The sequence below is a fragment of the Medicago sativa genome, chromosome 3 (assembly GCF_051527215.1).
Source record: "Medicago sativa cultivar Bolivia chromosome 3, Bolivia_mono, whole genome shotgun sequence".
NCBI lineage: Eukaryota > Viridiplantae > Streptophyta > Magnoliopsida > Fabales > Fabaceae > Medicago > Medicago sativa.
Window position 1 is genome coordinate 20,801,930 of NC_140751.1, and position 20,750 is coordinate 20,822,679.

General features: G+C 30.9%; 1 protein-coding gene across 2 annotated transcripts; it reads right to left on the reverse strand.

The window, feature by feature from the left end:
• Nucleotides 1–426: 426 nt before the first annotated feature.
• LOC146936302 (LEAF RUST 10 DISEASE-RESISTANCE LOCUS RECEPTOR-LIKE PROTEIN KINASE-like 1.4) lies at nt 427–20,580 on the reverse strand. 2 transcript variants are annotated; one of them, XR_015030546.1, is made up of 3 exons: nt 1,909–2,321; nt 1,763–1,823; nt 427–765 (listed from the first exon to the last, which is right to left on the reverse strand). XR_015030546.1 is itself a non-coding variant. In XM_085751229.1 (3 exons), the coding sequence occupies exons 1-3, from the start codon at nt 19,914–19,916 to the stop codon at nt 663–665; spliced, it is 906 nt and encodes a 301-aa protein (XP_085607355.1). In that variant the 5' UTR covers nt 19,917–20,580; the 3' UTR covers nt 427–662. The 2 variants fall into 2 exon arrangements, 1 of the variants encoding a protein (XP_085607355.1); XM_085751229.1 differs by lacking the exon at nt 1,909–2,321 and adding an exon at nt 19,175–20,580.
• Nucleotides 20,581–20,750: the final 170 nt, after the last annotated feature.

Genomic DNA, 20,750 nt, shown 5'->3' on the forward strand with positions numbered 1-20,750 from the left:
AGAACTATGAAAATCGTTGCCAAAGACAATAGGGGGCGTTTTTCAGGCGTCTTCTATACGAGCGTTGCCTATAGTCTAAGGGGACGCTTTTCTCGCGCTTTTGGCGACACTTTCAATAATCGTCCCTTAAAGTCTTGGAAAAGGGGACGTTTTTCTGGTGTACTAAAGGCGACGTTTTTTAATTCTGGCCTAAAACTGAAAGTATGAGTACACGAATAAACGTACCCATAGCTTATAAACCACATTTCTGAAGTGTAGCAAAAGGTAATCTTATAATAAAATATCATCACAGTAGCTCTCCCGTCAAGCATATTTCACAATTTAGAGTCTATAAAATTTATAATGACAAAACAGACTCAAAATAGTCAAAAAGAAAATAGAGCTAGCTATAATGAATATCACTTATAATTCAAATACAATAAAACATTAAAGTAATGTGTACCATATTATATATTTGTTACAAAATACAACTCAGATACAAGGATGAGTATGCAAATTATACTCATGTTGGTCTATCCTTATTTTACCAACTACACGTATGCCACATACAAACACTGCTTCTACGACCTCGACTTCAAGATGCAGAGAACTCTACTTGCACTTTCGGCGCATCTTAACTGCCCTCAAACCTGCACCTAAATGGTCATGCTGCTGTTACGCTATCACATACACAAGTGGACTAAACTCAGCTGAAGCATAAAAATGGTCGCTGCAACTAGACCCCCTTCATTAATTCCCCCAACTATAACGTCATTAACGTAGTCCCTGCACATATGCCAAATTGTAAGAAAAAATATTGAACTTGGTTAAAAATTCGACCGTAGCTTCTTATTTGTAAAAAATAACAGTTTTTGAAAATTAAAAATCATCAAATAAAAGGGTAAATAACATTGTATGAGTGCAAGGTGAAATAATTAATATATTCATCATCCGTCTATTTTAAAAACACTTAAAACATACCATAAAGACTTTATTCAAAAAATAGAGTAAAAATTAAAAAGGGTACAACAAGTTACCCATGCATTTTCCTCCCAATTCCCTTCAATTGCCTAAGTCAAAATAGGTTACAAACTTACATAACTACTCAATTTATGTTTGTCTCTAATGAGTTTGATAAAATGATCATTCAAGTCTCTTTGACTATCTCTCTGCACCCTTTTCGAATATAAATTATACCAAGACTAACATATAAGGTGGTGAAAAGAACACATATAATTATATAAATTACAAACGCAAGTATTCTATAGCAAAAATATTTTATTAAAATCACTTGACAAACAAATAATGTGAATGATTGAGGATTCACTTACATGCTAACATAATTATAATACACACCAACTTTTGTTAGCGTATTTTTTAAACTTGTTAGGAAGACTCCAACCCTTAAATTCTTTTAGAAAATTGTCGTTGCTTCAACCATTAGAATTAGAGGAAAACTTGAGTTGTTGCCGTCTCCCTGATACTTTCTTTTTTGTTTGAAACAACTAATCTTATTTATAAGCAATACTTTGTAACAAAAAATACACGGAAATGCTCCTAAGATTTCATGAGGAACAAGACCGTCTTCAACCTAAACCACATCAACAGTACACCAGAAAACATAAAACTCACCAATAACAACATGAAAACTCACTAAAAACTCACACAAAATCATCACACCAGAATTCTTAATCCAAAACTCCCCTCCAAAAACTAAGGCAAACAGAACATTATAAGAGCAGAATAAACAACTCCTCCAAACAGCAAATTAAACACCACTTACCAATTATCCTTGCACAACCAGATCTGTCTCCACTGACAGGGCCATGAACAACTCCGGATACCTTATATCACATAAAATTTTGGAAAGAACTACTCAGAAATTTAAGAGAATAGATGTAAAATTTAAGTAATCAATTGATTTCATACCGTGAGAATAAATTGAGGCAACCGTCGCAGATGATTTGTGCCTTATCCGCAAAATCAAAGTCAAGATTTAGTTTCTTCGTCAACTTCTCAAACTCAAAGCATGCAAGCGACTCTCAAAGCTAGGTTTTCGTTTCTATCATGATTTTGGGCGTGAACGACGAAATCAAAGGGTTTGGAGGCAAATCGATTTGGGTGTGAATACAATAGAAAATGAAATTAATTTGGGCGTTAGGTCAACAAAATCTGAAATCGATTTGGGGCATGAGGACAACAGAAACAAAATTGATTTGAGGGGAAGAGCAGCGAATACAAAACGACAGGGTTTGGTCGTTTTGAGGGATGAAAGACAAACTGGAAAATGGGTATGGATAGAAGTGAAGAACGCGACGTCGTTTTGTCCTCTCGCATATATACATTCTAGGGTTAATTATGTTTCTAGTCCCTATAAAATAGCGACCTTGTAAGTTTAGTCCTTACTTAATTTTAATAGCATTTTTAGTCCCTATAAAAAAAATTTACTTATAATTTTAGTCCCTGCTAAAACAAAGTTTGATTAATTATCCTTAAACTCTTAAATTTTTGAACGATTTTTTTGAGACAAGATTAGAACACTATGAAAGGTTCGTTTACTAAAATTTAGAATTTTCTGACATGAAATGAATTAAATATGAATTTTTTAAAATGACAAAAGTTAAAGATAAAAAGTAATAAAATCTGGATGTAGAAATCAAATTTTGCGATAATTTTTTGCAGAGGAACTTTTAGTAATGTTCTAAACATGTCTGCAAAAAATTGTTCAAAAATTTAAGAGTTTAAGCATAAATTAAACAAATTTGAATTGAGTAGGGACTAATACTCAGTGCAAAAAAACAAAATTAGGGACTAAAAATGCTATTAAAATTAAGTAAGGACTAAACTTATAAGGTCGCTATTTTATAGGGACTAGAAACATAATTAACCCTACATTCTATTCTATCCTTTCTTAATTTTTAACAATAAATATATAAAACATTGTTTTTAATATATAAAGATATTAAAAAAACAATAAATATATAAAGTTATCTAAAAAAAAACAATAAATATATAAAACTCTTTCTAGACTTTTTTTTTGACGGACTCTTTCTAGACTTCTTTAGTTTTTATATTATTCAAATAAAATATAAAACTCTTTTTACATATTATAAGATAAATTATATTATATCCTGAATTTTGTAAAAAAATAATATTTTATACTTAACTACTCTTTTTTTTACGTTTACTTAACTATCCTTCAAAAAAAATTATATACTAAACGACAAAAAAATTATACTTAGATTTTTTCTTAACTTTTTAATTTATTTTTAATAAACCTCTCCATGTAATTTTTATAATATTTTTAATTTTAGTGTGTGTATATATATATGGGCTGGAAATCAGTCGAGTCGAATCAAACCTATCTGAGTTCGACTCGACTCGATAAGAATTGATTCAGCTCGAAACTCGACTCGAGTTCGAAACGAATCTTTTTTAACTGGAGTTCAACTCGTTTAAAGTTCACGAACAACTCGTTTCGGCTCGTTCAGTTCAATTCATTGGCTCAAATTTCAACACATGTAACAAATAGATAAGAATAAATTTAAATATTAAAAAAAATGTAACAAACACGATATGAATATATTTATGTTTGATTTTTTCCTTTATCATTTAAAAAGTGTAACAAACTAGATGAGTATATTTATTCTTACTTTTTTATTATCCCATTTATACCATTGAATTGTGTTATTTTAAAAATATTCTAGATTAATTTTTTTTTGTTATATTGATGTCATTGAAGTAGATAATCACCGTTAGTTTGGTTTTTTATAACTTGAAAGCAAAAACTATTTATATTTAGTTTTAATCAAAATCAAAATTTTATAAAAAAAATATTGTTCATAATTTTCAAACATTGGCGCAATAAAAAGAGCGGAAAGACGGGCACATCCGTCTTTTCGCTAGTAACCATAAAATATACTCCTATATTATATTATTATTATGTGTTAGATATATTTTATTTTTATTTTTATTTTTATTTCATTAATTTTTTTACCAAATTTTATAAATACTACCCATAAAATACTCCTATATTATATTATTATTACTAGCGAAAAGACGGACACTCACGTGCCCGTTTTTTCGCTCTTTTTTAATACACTAACGTTTGAAAATTATGAACGGTGTTTTTTTAGAAATTTTAATTATAACAAATCAAACTAACCATGATTATCTATTTCAATGAAACCAATAATATAAAAAAATATAATATAAATTCTTATTTTTTTAATGACACTAACAACACTCTTTATTATAGAAAAAATTCAATGAAACCAATAATATAAAAAAAATATAATATAAATTCTTATTTTTTTAATGACACCAACAACAATCTTTATTATAGAAAAAATTGTTGCTTAAGGGTATAATTGTGATAAAGAAAAAGTAAGTATAAATGCACTCATATAGTTTGTTACACTTTTTAAATGATAAAGAAAAAAAGTGGACATTTGTGTTTGTTACAGTTTGTCTTTAGATTCTTATAGGTGTTCTATGGTGGAGTCTCCTCCTAATGATCTCCGTAGCTTACTTTTTGATGACTTTTATGGGGCTTGCATGCCTAGGAGTGTTCGTATAGCTTCTTAGTTTTGTTTTTTCTTCGGGCTTAGGCCCTCTTTTATACCAAAAAAGAAAAAAAGAAAAAAAGTGGACATTTGTGTTTGTTACACTTTTATTTTAATATTTAAATTTATTATTATCTATTTGTTACATGTGTTATTTGTATTGAAAATTAAGGGTATTTTTGGAAAGAAAAATCCATCCCAAAAGTGTTGAAACGGGTAGTTTTCTTTATATATAGAATAGATTATAATGTGTTAGATACATAGTTTTAAAAACAAGATCGGTTGTCGACTCGGTAGGGTCACTAGGTCACGAAGTCGATGGTTCAACCAATGGGTCATTGGTGAACTGCATGACTAAACCGGATAAATCGGATTTATAACTCGATCTCTATAAAAAAATGTGCACTCTCAAAATCCGAACTTAAAACAGTCAATGACCAAAATTAGAAGGATCCCTGATTGACAATGTTGATGATCCTTCCAAGGTTTTCACTTCAATCCCCTGTGTCTTCACTTATCACTTATTTTCACTTATTTTCCAAATTTCTGTTTTATGTATAAGCTCACATAAACAATCCTGTTCTTTGCTTTTGTCAGGTTACCCCAACTGCTCATTCTTGGATGACCATGGAGTGGATAGTTTAGATGCTATAGAGATTTGTATGGCTCCTGATGAAGAGTTTGGATTTCAGATTCCTGATAATGAAGCAGACAAGATCCAATCCTCTCCAAGCTGTTAATTTTACTTTAAGACATTTTTCGCCTTGTTTGTTTGCTTCTAAACTCACTTCCCCCCACACCCCTTTAAATCCCTGAATTGTGTTTGGCTAGGGATGTGCCACCTTGAGAATCAGATGCGTCTTTGAACTCCTTCATCCTTTTCCTTTCGAAATCAGATCCGTTTGTGATGTTTTCGAACTGAAACAGCTAGGTTATGTGTTGTTCTTGGCTTGATATCGCTTGATCTGTTACGTTTATGGACAAATTCGGATTATGTGTAACTTTGGAAGTGGATTTGAAGACGATTTGTGATTGAATCGAAAATGATGTTTAATGTTGTATTTTTAAAAAAAAAACATTCCTGATTAAAAAAAAAAAAACATTCCTGATTTTAAAAAAAAAGATTCCTGAATTTTTTTCAAATTTTTTAGAATTTTTTTTTGAAAATTAATTTTACAATTTTTTACATTTTTTTATTTTTAAATTAATATAAATGGATCTATATTATTTTTAAAAATTAAATTTCAGATACTTGGGTGTTGGTGGTACACGGTAAGATATGATGAACTTGCTTGATCCAACGGTCTTCATTTTTAGGGATTTAAAATTAATAAAATTGGACCAACTAAGTAAACGGAAGAGGACGTACATGACCAAATTGACACATTTAATAGTTAAGGGACTGAAGTGAGAAGAAAAAATAAGTTAAGGGACCTGGGGATGTATTAAGCCATGTTTTTTTGACAAATTAATTTTATTATCTTTATTAAGAATGGTTATAAATGAATTATTGGTTAACTCTCATCATCCTAAATTACTTACCAACTCCAATGATTTGGTCCAATGTAAAACGAGAGACAAGTCTTGATGTTGAAAGTTATGAGTTCGAATTTAAGCTCAAAAGTTTTCTCGATCTTAAACCGTGTGAACGATAAGAACATCATTTCACCTTAATTTTTTATATATATAAAAAAATTAAATAACTTACCTGAAACATTTATAAAATCATTCAAATCACCAAAAAAAAAAAAAAACAGAAAATGATAGAATTCCACCAAACATACTATGTGCACTAAACATTAGGCTCTGTCTCCGGTACGAGACTGCCATGGGTCATGTACCATACATGACCACTTTATTGTTTTTTTTTATTGCAAAACCAATTATAGCCATTGGATTAGTTTGAAAGGCAATAGATGGTTGAGATTTCAAGCTCTCTTTACCTACTAAATGTATGCAATTGAATTTGAAATTAAATGTAATATAGGGTGTTTTGGAAATTCTCTTCAAAATCTATAAATGTTTTTTAGGACCGTTTTTTTTTTTTTTTTTGCCCAGTATAATTTTTGTAATTTTTTTTTCTTCGCTTATTTTAGTTTCATTAGAAATTTTTAAAATGCAATTGAACTTGAAATTAAATGTCGTAGATGATGTTTTGGGAATTCTTTTAAAAATTTAGAAATGTTTTCCAAGACCATTTTTTCCCAGTGTAATTTTTGGAATTCTTTTGTTCGTTATAATGTTTAAAACATTAAACCATTGTCAAAAAAAATATTTTTATTATAATCATTTAAACCATTTTGACTCTTATTAACCATATAATACGTTAATATATTTAAAAAAGAAGAAGTTATATGATGTTAATTTATAAGATATTAAATTGACATGAATAAAAATTTGTATTATACTAACTTTATGAAATTGATAGTAATAGATTTTTTGCGGTTGACTACAAAACTAGTAAGAAATGAGTGCTTTCGCACGGGTCATCTATGAGATAATTATATAAAAAATAATTAGATTGTTTATATCGTAGAATGTTTATAGATATTAAATAAAAATTATAAGTATTAATGTAATGTTTATATTAAATATTTTTCTCTTATATATACAAAAATTTCTTAAATAGTGGAGTCACACCAATTACGGATTTTATTTGCTTATATATGCGAAAACAAATTTTTATGTAGATATATGAGTAAGTTGCTTATTGGAATATAAACGAAGCCGGAACTAAAGTTTTTAAAATCGGAATCTTAGGTATAAGTCAAGCTGATAAACTATCCCATTAGAAAAGTTAGTTAACATGGAATGACATTACTCCGACGATCAAAACGGACACAACCGACTAACGGTGTCAAATATAATAAATCCGACCGTTGAATATGACCTTAATTGAACAAGAACGAAGTATAAACTAGAATTTCAACAATCGGAACCTTCAATATAAGTCAATCTCACAAATTATCACATTAAAAACCTAGTCAATATGAAAGGACATTCCTCTTGCGATCAAAATGGACGCAATCAACTAACAATATCAAATATAATCAATCCGACCATTGAATATGACCATAATTGAACAAGAACGAAGTATGAACTAAAATTTTGGCAATTGAAATCTTCAGTGTAAGTCAATCTGAAAACTATCACATTAGAAACCTAGTCAACATGGAAGGACATTACCCTGATTACCAAAACAGACACAACCGACTAACGATATCATATATAATCAATCCGACCGTTGAATATGACCTTATTGGAATAAGAACGAAGTATGAACTGAAATTTCGGCAATCAAAATCTTTGGTATAAGTCAATCTGATAAATTATCCCATTAGAAACCTAGTCAACTTGGAAGCATATTACTCTGACGGAATAATGTCCTTACATGTTGACTAGGTTTCCAACGGGATAGTTTTTCATATTGGCTTATACCGAAGATTCTAATTGCCAAAACTTTAGTTCCTACTTCGTTCTTGTTCAATTAAGGTCATATTCAATAGTCAAATTGATTATATTTGACATTGTTAATCGGTTGTGTCCGTTTTGATTGTCGGAGGAATGTCCTTCCATATTGACTAGGTTTCTAATGAGATAATTTGTGAGATTGACTTATACTGAAGGTTCTGATTGCTGAAATTCTAGTTCATACTTCGTTCTTGTTCAATTAAGGTCATATTAAAGGGTCGGATTTATTATATTTGATACCGTTAGACGGTTGTGTCCGTTTTGATCGTCAAAGTAATGTCATTCCATGTTGACTAGCTTTACTAATGAGATAGTTTGTCAACTTGACTTATACCGAAGATTTCGATTTCTAAAACTTCAGTTTCTACTTCGTTTATATTCCAGTAAGCAACTTACTCATATATCCACATCAAAATTTGTTTTCGCATATATAAGCAAATAAAATCTATGATTGGTGTGACTCAACTATTTAATTTTTTTTTTGTATATATAAGAGAAAATATTTAATATAAACATTACATTAATACTTATAAATCAAATTTAATATATATAAACATTATGCAATATTAACAATCTAATTATTTTTTATATAATTATCGCAATGTTAGGTGACCCGTACGAAAGCACGAATCTTTTACTAGTTTTGTAGTCAAACACAAAAATTCTTTTACTATCAATCTCATAAAGTTAGTATAATACAAATTTTTATTCATGTCAATTTAACAACTTATTTGGTTTACCTTTGTATGGGTTATTTGGAGGGAACGGAATGACCGTGTGTTCATAAACATGGCTTCGACACCTTCTACTCTCATCGAGAAGATCAAATTTACATCCTTTTCCTGGTTAAAGTCAAAACAGACAACTTTTATGTATGGCTATCATGACTGGTTGAAACAACCGCTCCTTTATATGGGCGTCCACCTGTAATTTTGTTTGGTTGTTGTTTTTTTGGTGCTTTGCTTTGCTCTGTTTTGGCTAGCACTTTTTCTTTGTAAATACTGTTGAGTGGTTTCCCTTTTAGCACGCCTTGTGCGGGGTTATCTGCTAGTCGTTAACATATACACCATTTTTGTTTGTTCAAAAAACAACTTATAAATTAACATCATATAACCTTTTTTAAAATATATTAACGTATTATACGAATTAAGAAGAGTCAAAATGAAGTTCAAATGATTATAATAAAAAGAAATTTTTTGACAGTGATTTAATGTTTTAAACATTGTAACCAACAAAAAACTTCCAAAACATCATTTACGACATTTAATTCTAAGTTTAATTGTATTTTAAAAAATTAGTATTAAAACTAAAAGGGTTAATACCTTTTTTGGTCCCTTTAATATGAGCGAATTCCGGTTTTAGTCCATGTAAAAGGAAATTAAATTTTGTCCCTGTAGTTTCAGATTCCTCCACTTTTAGTCTGTCGTTTAACCCTGTCAGCAGAATCTGCACATGTGGCACGCTGACTGTGTAATTTTTTACTTTTATCATTAAATTTATTTCCATGTGGTATTTATTTTGATTTACATTTATTTAATTAATTGAAAATAAATTTTAGAATTGATATAAAATAAATTAAATTAAAATAAGAAACTAAAATTAATTAAAATAAAAACTTCATTTTCATCCTTCCCATGTTCTTCATGTTCATCTTTCCCTTTCCTTTCCCAATTCTCCTTCTCCAGCTTGAGTGCTTGACCCAGCGCCCTAAAAATCTCGACCCATCATCAGCTTCCTTTCCCCCATTAACTTTCTTCTTGAAGCTTCATCTTCTTTCTCCAAATTGAATCTGACCCAATATATCTCAAATTGAAACCCATTTTTTTATTATTTTTCATTCTTGGTCCTTTTATCAAAAGAACACAATTGAATTTCGGGGCTTATAAAAATCTCATCTTTCAATTTCGAATTTATGAGTTTCTTAAAATTTGAACCACACACATAAACATAAACATGAATAGGAGTGTTGTTTAGAGAGAGAAAGAGAAAGCTTTGTTTTTAAAGAGAGAAAGGATGAAGGAAGAAGAATCTGAGTTGAATCATCCATAATTTCGAGGTTTGGTTTTGTAGATCGTTTTGGTTTTGTGTTTAAGTTAATGACTCACAACTTATTTTAATTACAATTCATGAATATCAATTTGGGGATCTAGATCCATAAAAGATTAGAGATGAAATTGAAATGTAAATTTGTGCTGAAGTTTTTTGGGTTTGTGTGAGTCAGATATGGCATGAGTAGAAGCTTTTCGAATTTGTGAATTTCTTGTTAATATTTTGTGATTATGTGAATTTGTGGATTTCTTGTTGAACCTTGTGTTGTTGTTGTTGTTCTTGTTTTTGTTGTTGTTCTTGAATTTTTTTTTGTTGTTGTTCTTGAAATTTTGTGGATTTGTGAATATGTTTTTATTTTATTTTATATAAACATGAAGCTTCCTGCATATATTTGTTCTTGTTGCTTGGGTTTATGATGAATAGGAAGAAGAAGAACATGGACCATGTAAAGAAGAAGATGAACGATGGAAGAAGAAGTTGGAAAAACAAGGACATTTGATTTTTATGTTTTTTTAATTGTAATTTTAATTTGTTTTTATTTAATTATTAAATAAAACAAACAACTTAATCTACGTGGCATCTGATTACTTCTAAAAAAAATAAAAACAAAAAATAATTACACAATCAGCTAGACACGTCAGTAGATTCTGATGACAAGTTTAAGTGAGGGACTAAAAGTGGAAGAATCTCAAATGATAGGGATGGAATCTATTTTTTTTTTACGGGGACTAAAACCGGAATTTGCTAATATTACAGGGACCAAAAGCGGTATTAACCCAAACTAAAATAATCTAAGTTTAATTGCATTTTAAAAAATTAGTATTAAAACTAAAAGGATTAAACATGTTTTTGGTCCATATGAAATTTGGAACTTCTAAGTTTAGTCATCACTTAATTTTAGGGTTAATTAAGTAAATGGTCTCTATAAATATTCAAAATTTTGTTTTTAGTCCCTAGAAAAATTTTCCATCAGCCTTTTTAGTCCCCATAAAAAATTTCCATCAACATTTTTGGTCCCTAAAATACTTAAGGAAAATGTCACAGAGAATAAAAAGTGTGATTTTATTTTGTAGGGAGTAAAAACAAAACTGTGAATATTTATAGGGATTAAAAACTTAATTAACTCCGTGAGCTTAGCTCAGTTGGTAGGGATATTGCATTCTACATGCATGGGCCGGGGTTCGAACCCCGGACACTCCACTTCTCCACAATTAAATTGTGCGAGCTCTAGCCACTAGGCTACTTGTGCGAGCTCTAGCCCCTAGGCTACTTGACCAAAATAAAAAAAAAACTTAATTAACCCCTTAATTTTAATAGTCTTTTTAGTCCATACAAAATAAAGTTATTTATAATTTTAGTCCTTGATAAGACAATTTTTGTTTGATTATCCTCAAACTCTTAAATTTTTGAACGATTTTTTTGAGACAAGTTTAGAACACTATGAAAGGTTCAATTACTAAAATTTAGAACTTTTTAACACGAAATGAATTAAATATGAATTTTTAAAACGTGAAAAGTTAAAGATAAAAGTAACAAAATCTGAAAATAAAAATCAAATTTTGCGATAATTTTTCATGGATGAACTCTAAGTAATGTTCGTAACACGTCCGCCAAAAAATTGTTCAAAACTTAAGAGTTTAAACATAAATTAAGCAAATTTGAATTGAGTAGGAACTAATATTGAGTGCAAAATCTTTTTTTAGGGACTAACGAATTAATAAAATTAAGTAATAACTAAACTTAAAATGTCCTAATTTTATAAGGATCAAAAACATATTTAACCCAAACTAAAATAAACGAAGAAAAAAAAATTAAAAATTAATCTTGGCAACCATAAAAACGGTCCTAAAAAACATTTATAGATTTTGAAGAGAATTTCCAAAACACCCTTTACTACATTTAATTTCAAATTCAATTGCATACATTTTAGCAGGTAAGAGAGCTTGAAATCTCGACCATCTATTGCCTTTCAAACTAATCCAATGGCTATAATTGGTCTTGCAGTAAAAAAAACAAAAAAGTGGTCATGTATGGTACATGACCCATGGCAGTCTCGTACCTGAGATGGCGCCCTAAACATTATGCAATTTGTAGGGACTAAAGAGCTATGAAAGTTGAAATTAGGAGATTTTGTATTAACAAGAAGAAGAGGAAAACTTAGGGGTAATACAGTAAAAGGCAGCATAGGTTTTAGGTTAAAATTAGTGCAAAAGTATTCACACTTTTATATATAAGAAGATTGATTTTACTACTCTCCCAAACCCTATTTTGTGCGCCGTTTCACACCCTTCTCTTCATCATAGTTCTTCTCCTCTGTTATCTCTTCCCCCTCTCTGTTAAATTCGTATTGTCTTTCACTCACACACTGATCTTGCAAGATGCTAGATAAAGATGGGCTTAGACGCTTTCTGAATAATAATTTCACTTACGATCTTAAAAAGAAGGATCCGAAAGATAAGAAGATTGATTCTTGGCCCTTATACCACGATCAGTCATATATGATTCTAAAAAACAAAGCACGTCGTTCTCTGAAACTCAACTTTGGGACACTTAATATGGTTGCCAATACTTCACGGAAAGGAACAGATTTAAAAATCAGTTTTCCTATTATTCGTGGTTTTACTTCATTGTTCATTGTAGCAGCGACTAAAGCGACTAAATCTGGAGATCAACCCTCTGGAGATCAACCCTCTGATGAAACTTGGTCTTATTTTAAGAATTGTGGCGCTGATACTCCCAATCGGGTGGAATTTGTGTGTTCTGAATTATTTAAGGAGGGAAACGGCTACGTGATTCTTCCAAAATCATGTGTCAACGTCAGGATTCAAGCTCAACTTATTAGGTCAGTTCTATTTTAAATTATAATTACAATTTTTATATTTATTCTTATTGTATAATGAATTTGGATATATTATTATTTTATTTGGTTTCCGATATGTAGAATCATAACAATGTTGTAGTAGTTGCGATTGTTATGTCTTATTTTTTTTTTTTAACAGTAATGATACACTAGAACCAAATCGAGTTTGCCCTTCATTCAGGCTTAACCTAATTTTTCCAGTGTATCCATCAATTGGATATCAATTTGTGTTATTGCAAAAGGATATTGTTGAAAGGATCAAAGAATTTGAGCAACAACCAAATTGGTCCAGGTACCATAGAAATATTTGAAATATTGACATTGACATTAATCAAAATTACATAATAAATTTTGGCTGATATTATTTTTTATTTTCAGCTTCTTAGTTTATATTTCTTCGAAGGAGAACAAACAGCTCCTGTGGATGTCGAAGTCCGATTTTTTAGACCACTTGATTGATTACTTGAAGAGTCGCTTTGGTGGTGGTTTCTATCTGTTTTTTGACTTGGCCCTTACCGGCTGTTTCAAATATGTATTCTTAGATTTAGTGAAGGGAAAAACAACTTTAGTGAAAAATATGGAGTTGGAAAGTGAGTTTTGGTTGAATGATTTTCTTTTGAAGGATGCGATGGAGGTGGTGAAGAGCATGAGATGCGAACCTTTACGTAAAGCACTCAATACTGATTGTGTCATGCCTATTGAGAAAACACTGTTTGTCAATGGTTCGAGCATCTTTCAATCCTACTTCGTATTTTCTATTTTGAAGCGAAGTTACAATGAATATGTGGATTTTTGTCTAAAGAAGAAACCAAAGCTGTTACAATAAAACAAAGTCCGACTGAGGGGATTGAGACAGAGCAAGCTGATACACCAGAATCCGTTCCGACACGATCCAACCAGCCTGAGCATGATTCTTGATTGCTTATTTCATGTTATGCAAGGGTATGCTATTTCAATTATGTGTAGTCTGTATGAATAATAACTTGATTAGTGTTTTGTTTGGTCTTTCTTTCTATTTGAATGACAAAAGTTAGCTTAATGATTGTGTTATGTTGGGGCTGGTGTCAAACCCTGTTTCTTGTCACGCACTATATCACCCTATTTAGAACTAGCATTTTGCTCATTTTCCAATTTTCAACTTGTTATGATCTACGAAATAGTGTTGTTTATGGTTCCTAAATGAAAATACTGTTGCTCATGTCAAAGAAAAAAAAAATGAAAATCTTGTTGCTATGCTAGCTTCCAGATATGTTTCTAATGATGAACTATAGTCTATATATGCGACTTATTAATTCAATCATTGAACTTTGGTCACTTTTTCTAATAAGATCAAATGGTTTTTGTTAACCATGTTTTTTCGTTTTTTAAAGAATTTAACCATGTTGTTTCTACAACTTAGCAAATGATTAGTCTACACAGAAGAACTTAACTAACCATCTTTGGTAGGAAATCATCTTCTTATTACATTTTGAGTTCACAATACTCAAGCTCGATATTTTATATACATGATCTGAGGTAGGTAGATTAAATGGGGTTTCTACGTTGTATTTTATTTATTTATCAATTGACTGTCGATGGTGTTGAGAATATTCTAGTAATTTATTTCAAGAAAAATATTTTAAAATAATCCATACTCTTATCAAGAGGGGAAAAAATCGTCCACTGTTGATCTCATCTGCTAGTGGTTTGACTTTTGTAACAAATTTGGTGGAATTTTCGCGCTTAAATGACCCTTTTTGAATTTTAAGGGAATCGATTGGACAGCCGTTTACCTTTCTATTGTGTTATCTCTTTGACAGAGAGGAGAACGTTTATTATCATGGAATAGAGGATGAATTGGAGATTCACGTGGGCTTTGGTTGAATAACTTCAACTCCTTCAATTAATTTAAGCAAATTCAATTGCATGTCCTATCACATCAAAGGAGATTTTATCTTTCCCCCTCTTTTTCAAATCCCTTTTGTCTGCTTTTGTCTTATTTCTCTATAAATAGTCTTGGATTTCATTTTGTTTCTCACTACTCATATCTTTCTTCTCTTTTTCTGATTTCCGATCTACTCTGGTACAATTTTTATTTTAACATGTCTTCTGCAAAGTTGAACGGTGTTGGGTCTGATAGCAGCTTTGATTCGTTGTCTGATTTTGTTCCTTGAAGTGAGTCTTGGATATTCAGGCTTCGTGTTGTTCGTACTTCTTTTGTGGGAGGTTCCTGCTTTTCTTCATCTGGAACATATCAATTCTATTGAGATGGTGTTTGTTGATGAGAAGGTTTGTATTGCTCTTTGTTTGTCTTTTATTATTATTTGGTTGATTTGTTTCATGTTTATTGATTTTGTTTTGAAGCCCTTTTGCCTGTTCATATATGAAGGGTGTCCAGATTCACGCCATTGTCAGGAAGCAATTGTTGTACCTTTTCCAGAAGAAGTTGGTTGAAGGTCAGGTGTATAAGGTGTCCTATTTTTCAGTTGCTCCCAACAGCAATTCCTACAGGACAACCCCTCAGGCTTATAAGTTGTTTTTCCAAATGAAGATCAAAGTAAATGTGTGTGAGGGGCCTTTTCTGCCATTGTATGGGTTAAATCTGACCAAGATTGATGAGATTGTTAGGCAAACTATGGACAGCGATTTTCTAATTGGTGTGTATCCTCTTCTTTGATTCGTTTTTTTTATCTCCTTTCCTGACTTTCATTTTTTTGCATTTGGTATGACCTTTCTTTTTCCCCACTCATTGCGGTTGTTTAGATGTAATTGGATTGATGACTGGGATATCTGATGACAGGGAGTATATTAGAGATGGCAAAGTTACGAAGATGATTTTGCTTCAGATTACTGATCACAAGTTAGTTTTTATTGTGTTGTGTTAATTTTGAGGTACTGCTTGGACATCAATTTTTATAGTTTGGCCATTGGTTGATTGTTTGAGTTGATTTTCTTGCAAGTGGGAAATGTGAGATTGCTCTTTTTGGTGATTACGTTGATCATTTGAAACATCTTATTATGGCAAAGGCTGAGGAGGGTCTCCCTGTTTTGGTTATGCGGTTTGCCAAAGTGATGATTTTCAGAGGTATTGAAGTTGTCTGTTTATATACAGTTGTTTGTGGGTCGCCCTGTTTATTTACAGTTGACGAGGCTGCTGAGACTTCCTTCGGGAAGGCTGCCAAAAATGTTAAGGTTGTCAAGTTATGAGGACTGGTTTGTGCTTTAAGGTGTATTTCGTGTTTGTTTGATTACCTAATTGCATCTTGTGGAATTCCTTCATGTTAGTTTCCTTATTTTAGATAGTTCTTTTGTCGTTTCTATATATTTGGTGGTTTGCATGCACTGATTGTTTGTTGGGGATATATGCACGTTGCCTCTCCCATCCTTTTCAACAGTATTGTTAACATATGACAATTGATTTGTCCTTTGCAATGATGATAGTTACTAAATTTAGGGGAAGTTTTTTTTCAATTGATCAGTCTCATTACTGTTTTTAGTATTCAAGTTGAATTTTGAAACTGTTTGGCTTTTTACTTTTCACACAAACATGTTTTCTTAAAAAGGTCATTGATATCCGGTCTTCTCAATGGTTATACTTTTAACTATTTTCACTGTTACAATTCAATGTTCAAGACATTATGTTTATTTGTTCAATCTACCAAAAAATAATTTTTGTTTTTCTTGACGTGTCCAGTTTAAATTGTTTTTTTTAAGCAAAGGCAAAAATATATTAAATAAAAAAAGGGAGATAGAGAGACTGGTAGTTATTTGTTTATATGGATCAATGTTTAATTTAATTTTTTAGATAAAATTTGCAAGCATTTTTGGTAGTAATTTTTCTTCAATTTAAAGGTGTTTAAACTCCTTTATTTTTCAGCTTTGATTTTTCTTAAAAAATTTAAGTATCAACATGAGAATGATTTCACAAGATGTTGTCCATATTTCTACTTATTTTTATCCATTATTCTCCATTGATTTGATTTATCACCTTTCATTACAGTCTTTGTTACTGTCTATTGTATTTGTGGTCTATTCATTCATTGAAAGTTTCATTTCTTTTCATTTAATGTTGTCCTTGGTGTTGCTATTTGCATGTCTGTTATGTTCATGTATAACGTGTGAGTAAAGGTATAGATAAATATATTGGACTTATGTTATTTTGTGAATTTTGTGCATGTGCAGGTAAAACAAATGAATGAATAAAATGAATAAATACATGGATAACTATTTCTATCTATCAACCATGTGGGTTATTTGCTTTTGGTACTTGGCTTTGTTGACTTAGATAAATAAATATGTCAGGTATGTTAGTTCATTAATTAGTGTTGTTTGTATTCAACCAATTTAACCAGTGTCTTGGACTTTTTATCTAATGTATTTTGTTTTTTATGGGGTTTCTTATTTTACCAATACTTTTTCTAACTTTGCGTCAATTTTATCTCACCCATCCATTATTGTCTTTGGATCTATTTAAGTTTCAATTTTTGCATTCTTTTTTGTTCATCTTGCTTATAGCTAATCCAATCCTTAATAAGTAGTTTCTTGCATTTATTGACTGATAATGTCTTCATCCCTGGGAGAAAACACTCTTCATGATTCCAAATATTTAAAAGAAAGAAGTTCAATTGATTTACCAATTGTTTTGACCGACTCCCCTGATCATTTTGATAAAAGTGCACTTTCATCTCCACTCTTCTGTATTGTTTTTGAGATTTCTATATTTCTATTTATGTATTGTGGTTGTTTGGACTGGTGCTTATATTGGTATAGCTGTATCGTTGGTTTTTAATCAACCCACTGTTGTCTATTGAAGCTTGGCTTTTTGATTTTTCATGGCTTTTGATTTTACTTTGTAACGTTTATGTTTTTTTTTTGCTATACATTTACCCAAAAAATATTGAAAATGGACCTGAGCTTTGTTGGTGTGCTCTTTTGTTTGGAATTAGGAATGTTTTATTTGGTTATACTTGTGTTGTTGGTTTTACCATTGTTGGTGTTATCTTGGGCCATTACACGTTGTTTTGGTTGGAACAATGATTAAATCGATTTTAATGTTTTTAGTAGTTTGATCTAATAATAACATTATGATTTTATTTTCATCATGAATAACGCCTCCTCTTTCTTAGGAAGTTTGTCTTTTTTTGATTGCCTTATTTGTCACTCCGTTGTTAGTACCTGCTTTGTTTCGTTTACTTTGTCGTTGAATTTTTTGGTGAGGTTTCGGTTCTAGGTGAAGAATATCATTGGGTTCTTTATGTAACCAAATTGATTGTAGATGGAAAGAAATGTGAAGTATTGGTGAGATTTTTTTTTGCTCTGTGTTTAATCAATTTGTTTTTTATACACTGCCATCTTTTTCTAAATGCTTATTGTTTTGTTGTTGCAACATGTCTTCAACGGTACCCTGGAGTAAATCTTTCGTCAAGTTCGAAGAAATTTTGGCTTGGAATTGTTCGGTACGTGCTAATGTAAGATATCTTGATGGCAAGTGTGAGGAGAAATGTTTAAGTTTAGCACCCTTTGTGTTTGAGTTGGAGCAGCTTGATTGTTGGTGATGTGTTAGTTTCTTATGTATTATAGCTACCACATCTTCATAATGTTCTGGTTGCTCTTTCTAGGATAGATGACCTGTTTTTGTGTATTTTTTATTTTTAATTCCCAATTGTTCGTGTAGTTCTAATTAAAAAAAAATGTTGAGGTTGGTCTCATCCTTTGTTGGTAGAGATATTGTCTCATTGTAGAATTGTATTATAATATTTGGAATCTGCGTCTATTTCACAAATTTCGTCATTCCATCTTAATCGTGTATTTTTTGCATTAGTCGATACCAATATCTGAAATTACTTGAACCACGTTGTGTTGGCAAGTATAATCATCTGGTTGAGTTTATTTTTTAATACGTGCATTACGAACGTTGAGGTATGATTGTCGATGCACCCATGTTATAATTGTAAATCAAAGATTACATTACCCGTGCGGACATACTAGTCTATAAGCAAAGCAAAATGGTCAAAGTCAAAAAAATACACAACGTTCACACTCATAACATAGCAGGAAAACAGTTTATTAAACATAGCATCAACATAATGTTTGAGATAGTCTATGCAAACAGTTTATGACATGTCTATAAGTTTTTTTTAGCTTATTTTCATAAGTTCTCCATAATAGCTTATGAAGATAACTTATAACTTATACGACAAGCGTTTATGCTACAAGCGCTTAATTATACCGTTTATCCAAAGATAACCTTAAAAAGGAAAAGAAGACATACCGTGGAGATGTGAACAATCTAAACCTTCAGTTCCATCAGGACAATAACATGAAAATCTATTCTTATCATTTCCCCCACAAGTTCCATTACTTAAAATGCATTTTAAGCATGCTTGAGTATCAAACACATATCTCACATCAAATCCACCACTCAAAGCTTTGTTCAACCCTTCAATTCCACTACCTAGCTTAGCTTTCTGTGTTACCTGAACTTCAATACGAACTCCTTCACAATTTATACTCTCTGCAGTTGCAGAATCCATATATAATGCACGCTTGCTCTCATCTTCCTTGCACGAAAATGAGCTCACATTCACGCCATTTGGAAACTTGATATCATTAGGACAGTTATATAAGATAGTGATGTTCCTCACATTAGGCATGTAATGAAAATGACTCAAGTTTAAAGAAGCGTTGGTTAAACTAGAAGAACAATGATCATAAACAAGGCCTTTTCGAAACATTGACATGGTGTAACCCAATTGATCAATACGTAAGACATGGAAATTCTGTGAACCAATTTGAATGGTTGTGTTTTGATGAGAATCACATTTAAGGTTGAATTCATTGTTGCTACCACAATAACTTGGTTTGTTTTGTCCCCAAAATGGATAGTATATGCCGGATACTTCACCACATGTGTATGGTTTGATACATTCATCATATTTGTTATGTTGATGTTGTTGGCAAATTGTTGTTGGCAAAGTAACCAAGAAGAACAAGAACAATATAGGCAAAGCCATAGAAGAAAAATGAGAAATGAAACAGATTAATATGAGTTTGAATGATGGTGATTCTATATGATGATGTGACTATAATAGACTAGACTATAGTTTTCTTTTTAATATGTTTGTCCTTGTTATTTGACATTTGATTTTTCAAAATTTGGCTGATTTTTATATGCTGTGTTTCTTGTTTCTTGGTCTTGTTTGTATACGTCGCCTGTTAATAATTAAGTTTAATTAGGAGGTTGCTTTTATTATTTGGTTAAGTGGCTGTGTCATGTGTGTGGATACATAGAATAAGTTCTTCAAATGTTGGATTTGAATACCCCTCAGTCGTCATTTAATAATATGGATATTTAATGCTTAACGGGTTTCTACTGATACTATGTAAATAAATGTACAAATGTTTTGACTTTCAAATTTAGAAAATTGTAACCTTACTAGTCAACGACCTAGCCTATTTAAAGTCTAGCCAGACCCAACTCATTTAATTAGAAGATTAGACTCAAGCTTTTTATAAAATCTGTTTAATTAAATAGATCAGGTTAAGGCTTACAAAAAAACGTATTAAGTCTGTCATGTCAGCCTATTAAGCTTTTTTTTATATAATATCTCCTCCATTATTGATATTGTTGAAGTTGTTTTTTATAAACTCAAACCCTCGTATGATTTGGTTATTTAGCAGACATCTCTTCCATTAAGAAATTGTAACCTTTACTAGATATACGAGGGTAGTATATACTATATCTTGTTCAATAATAACCAAGTTTTTGTTTTATAGACAAAATATTAATAGTCAACGGAAACTCACACATAAGTTGAAGAGTAGAAGTTAGAACTTTGATCATTACG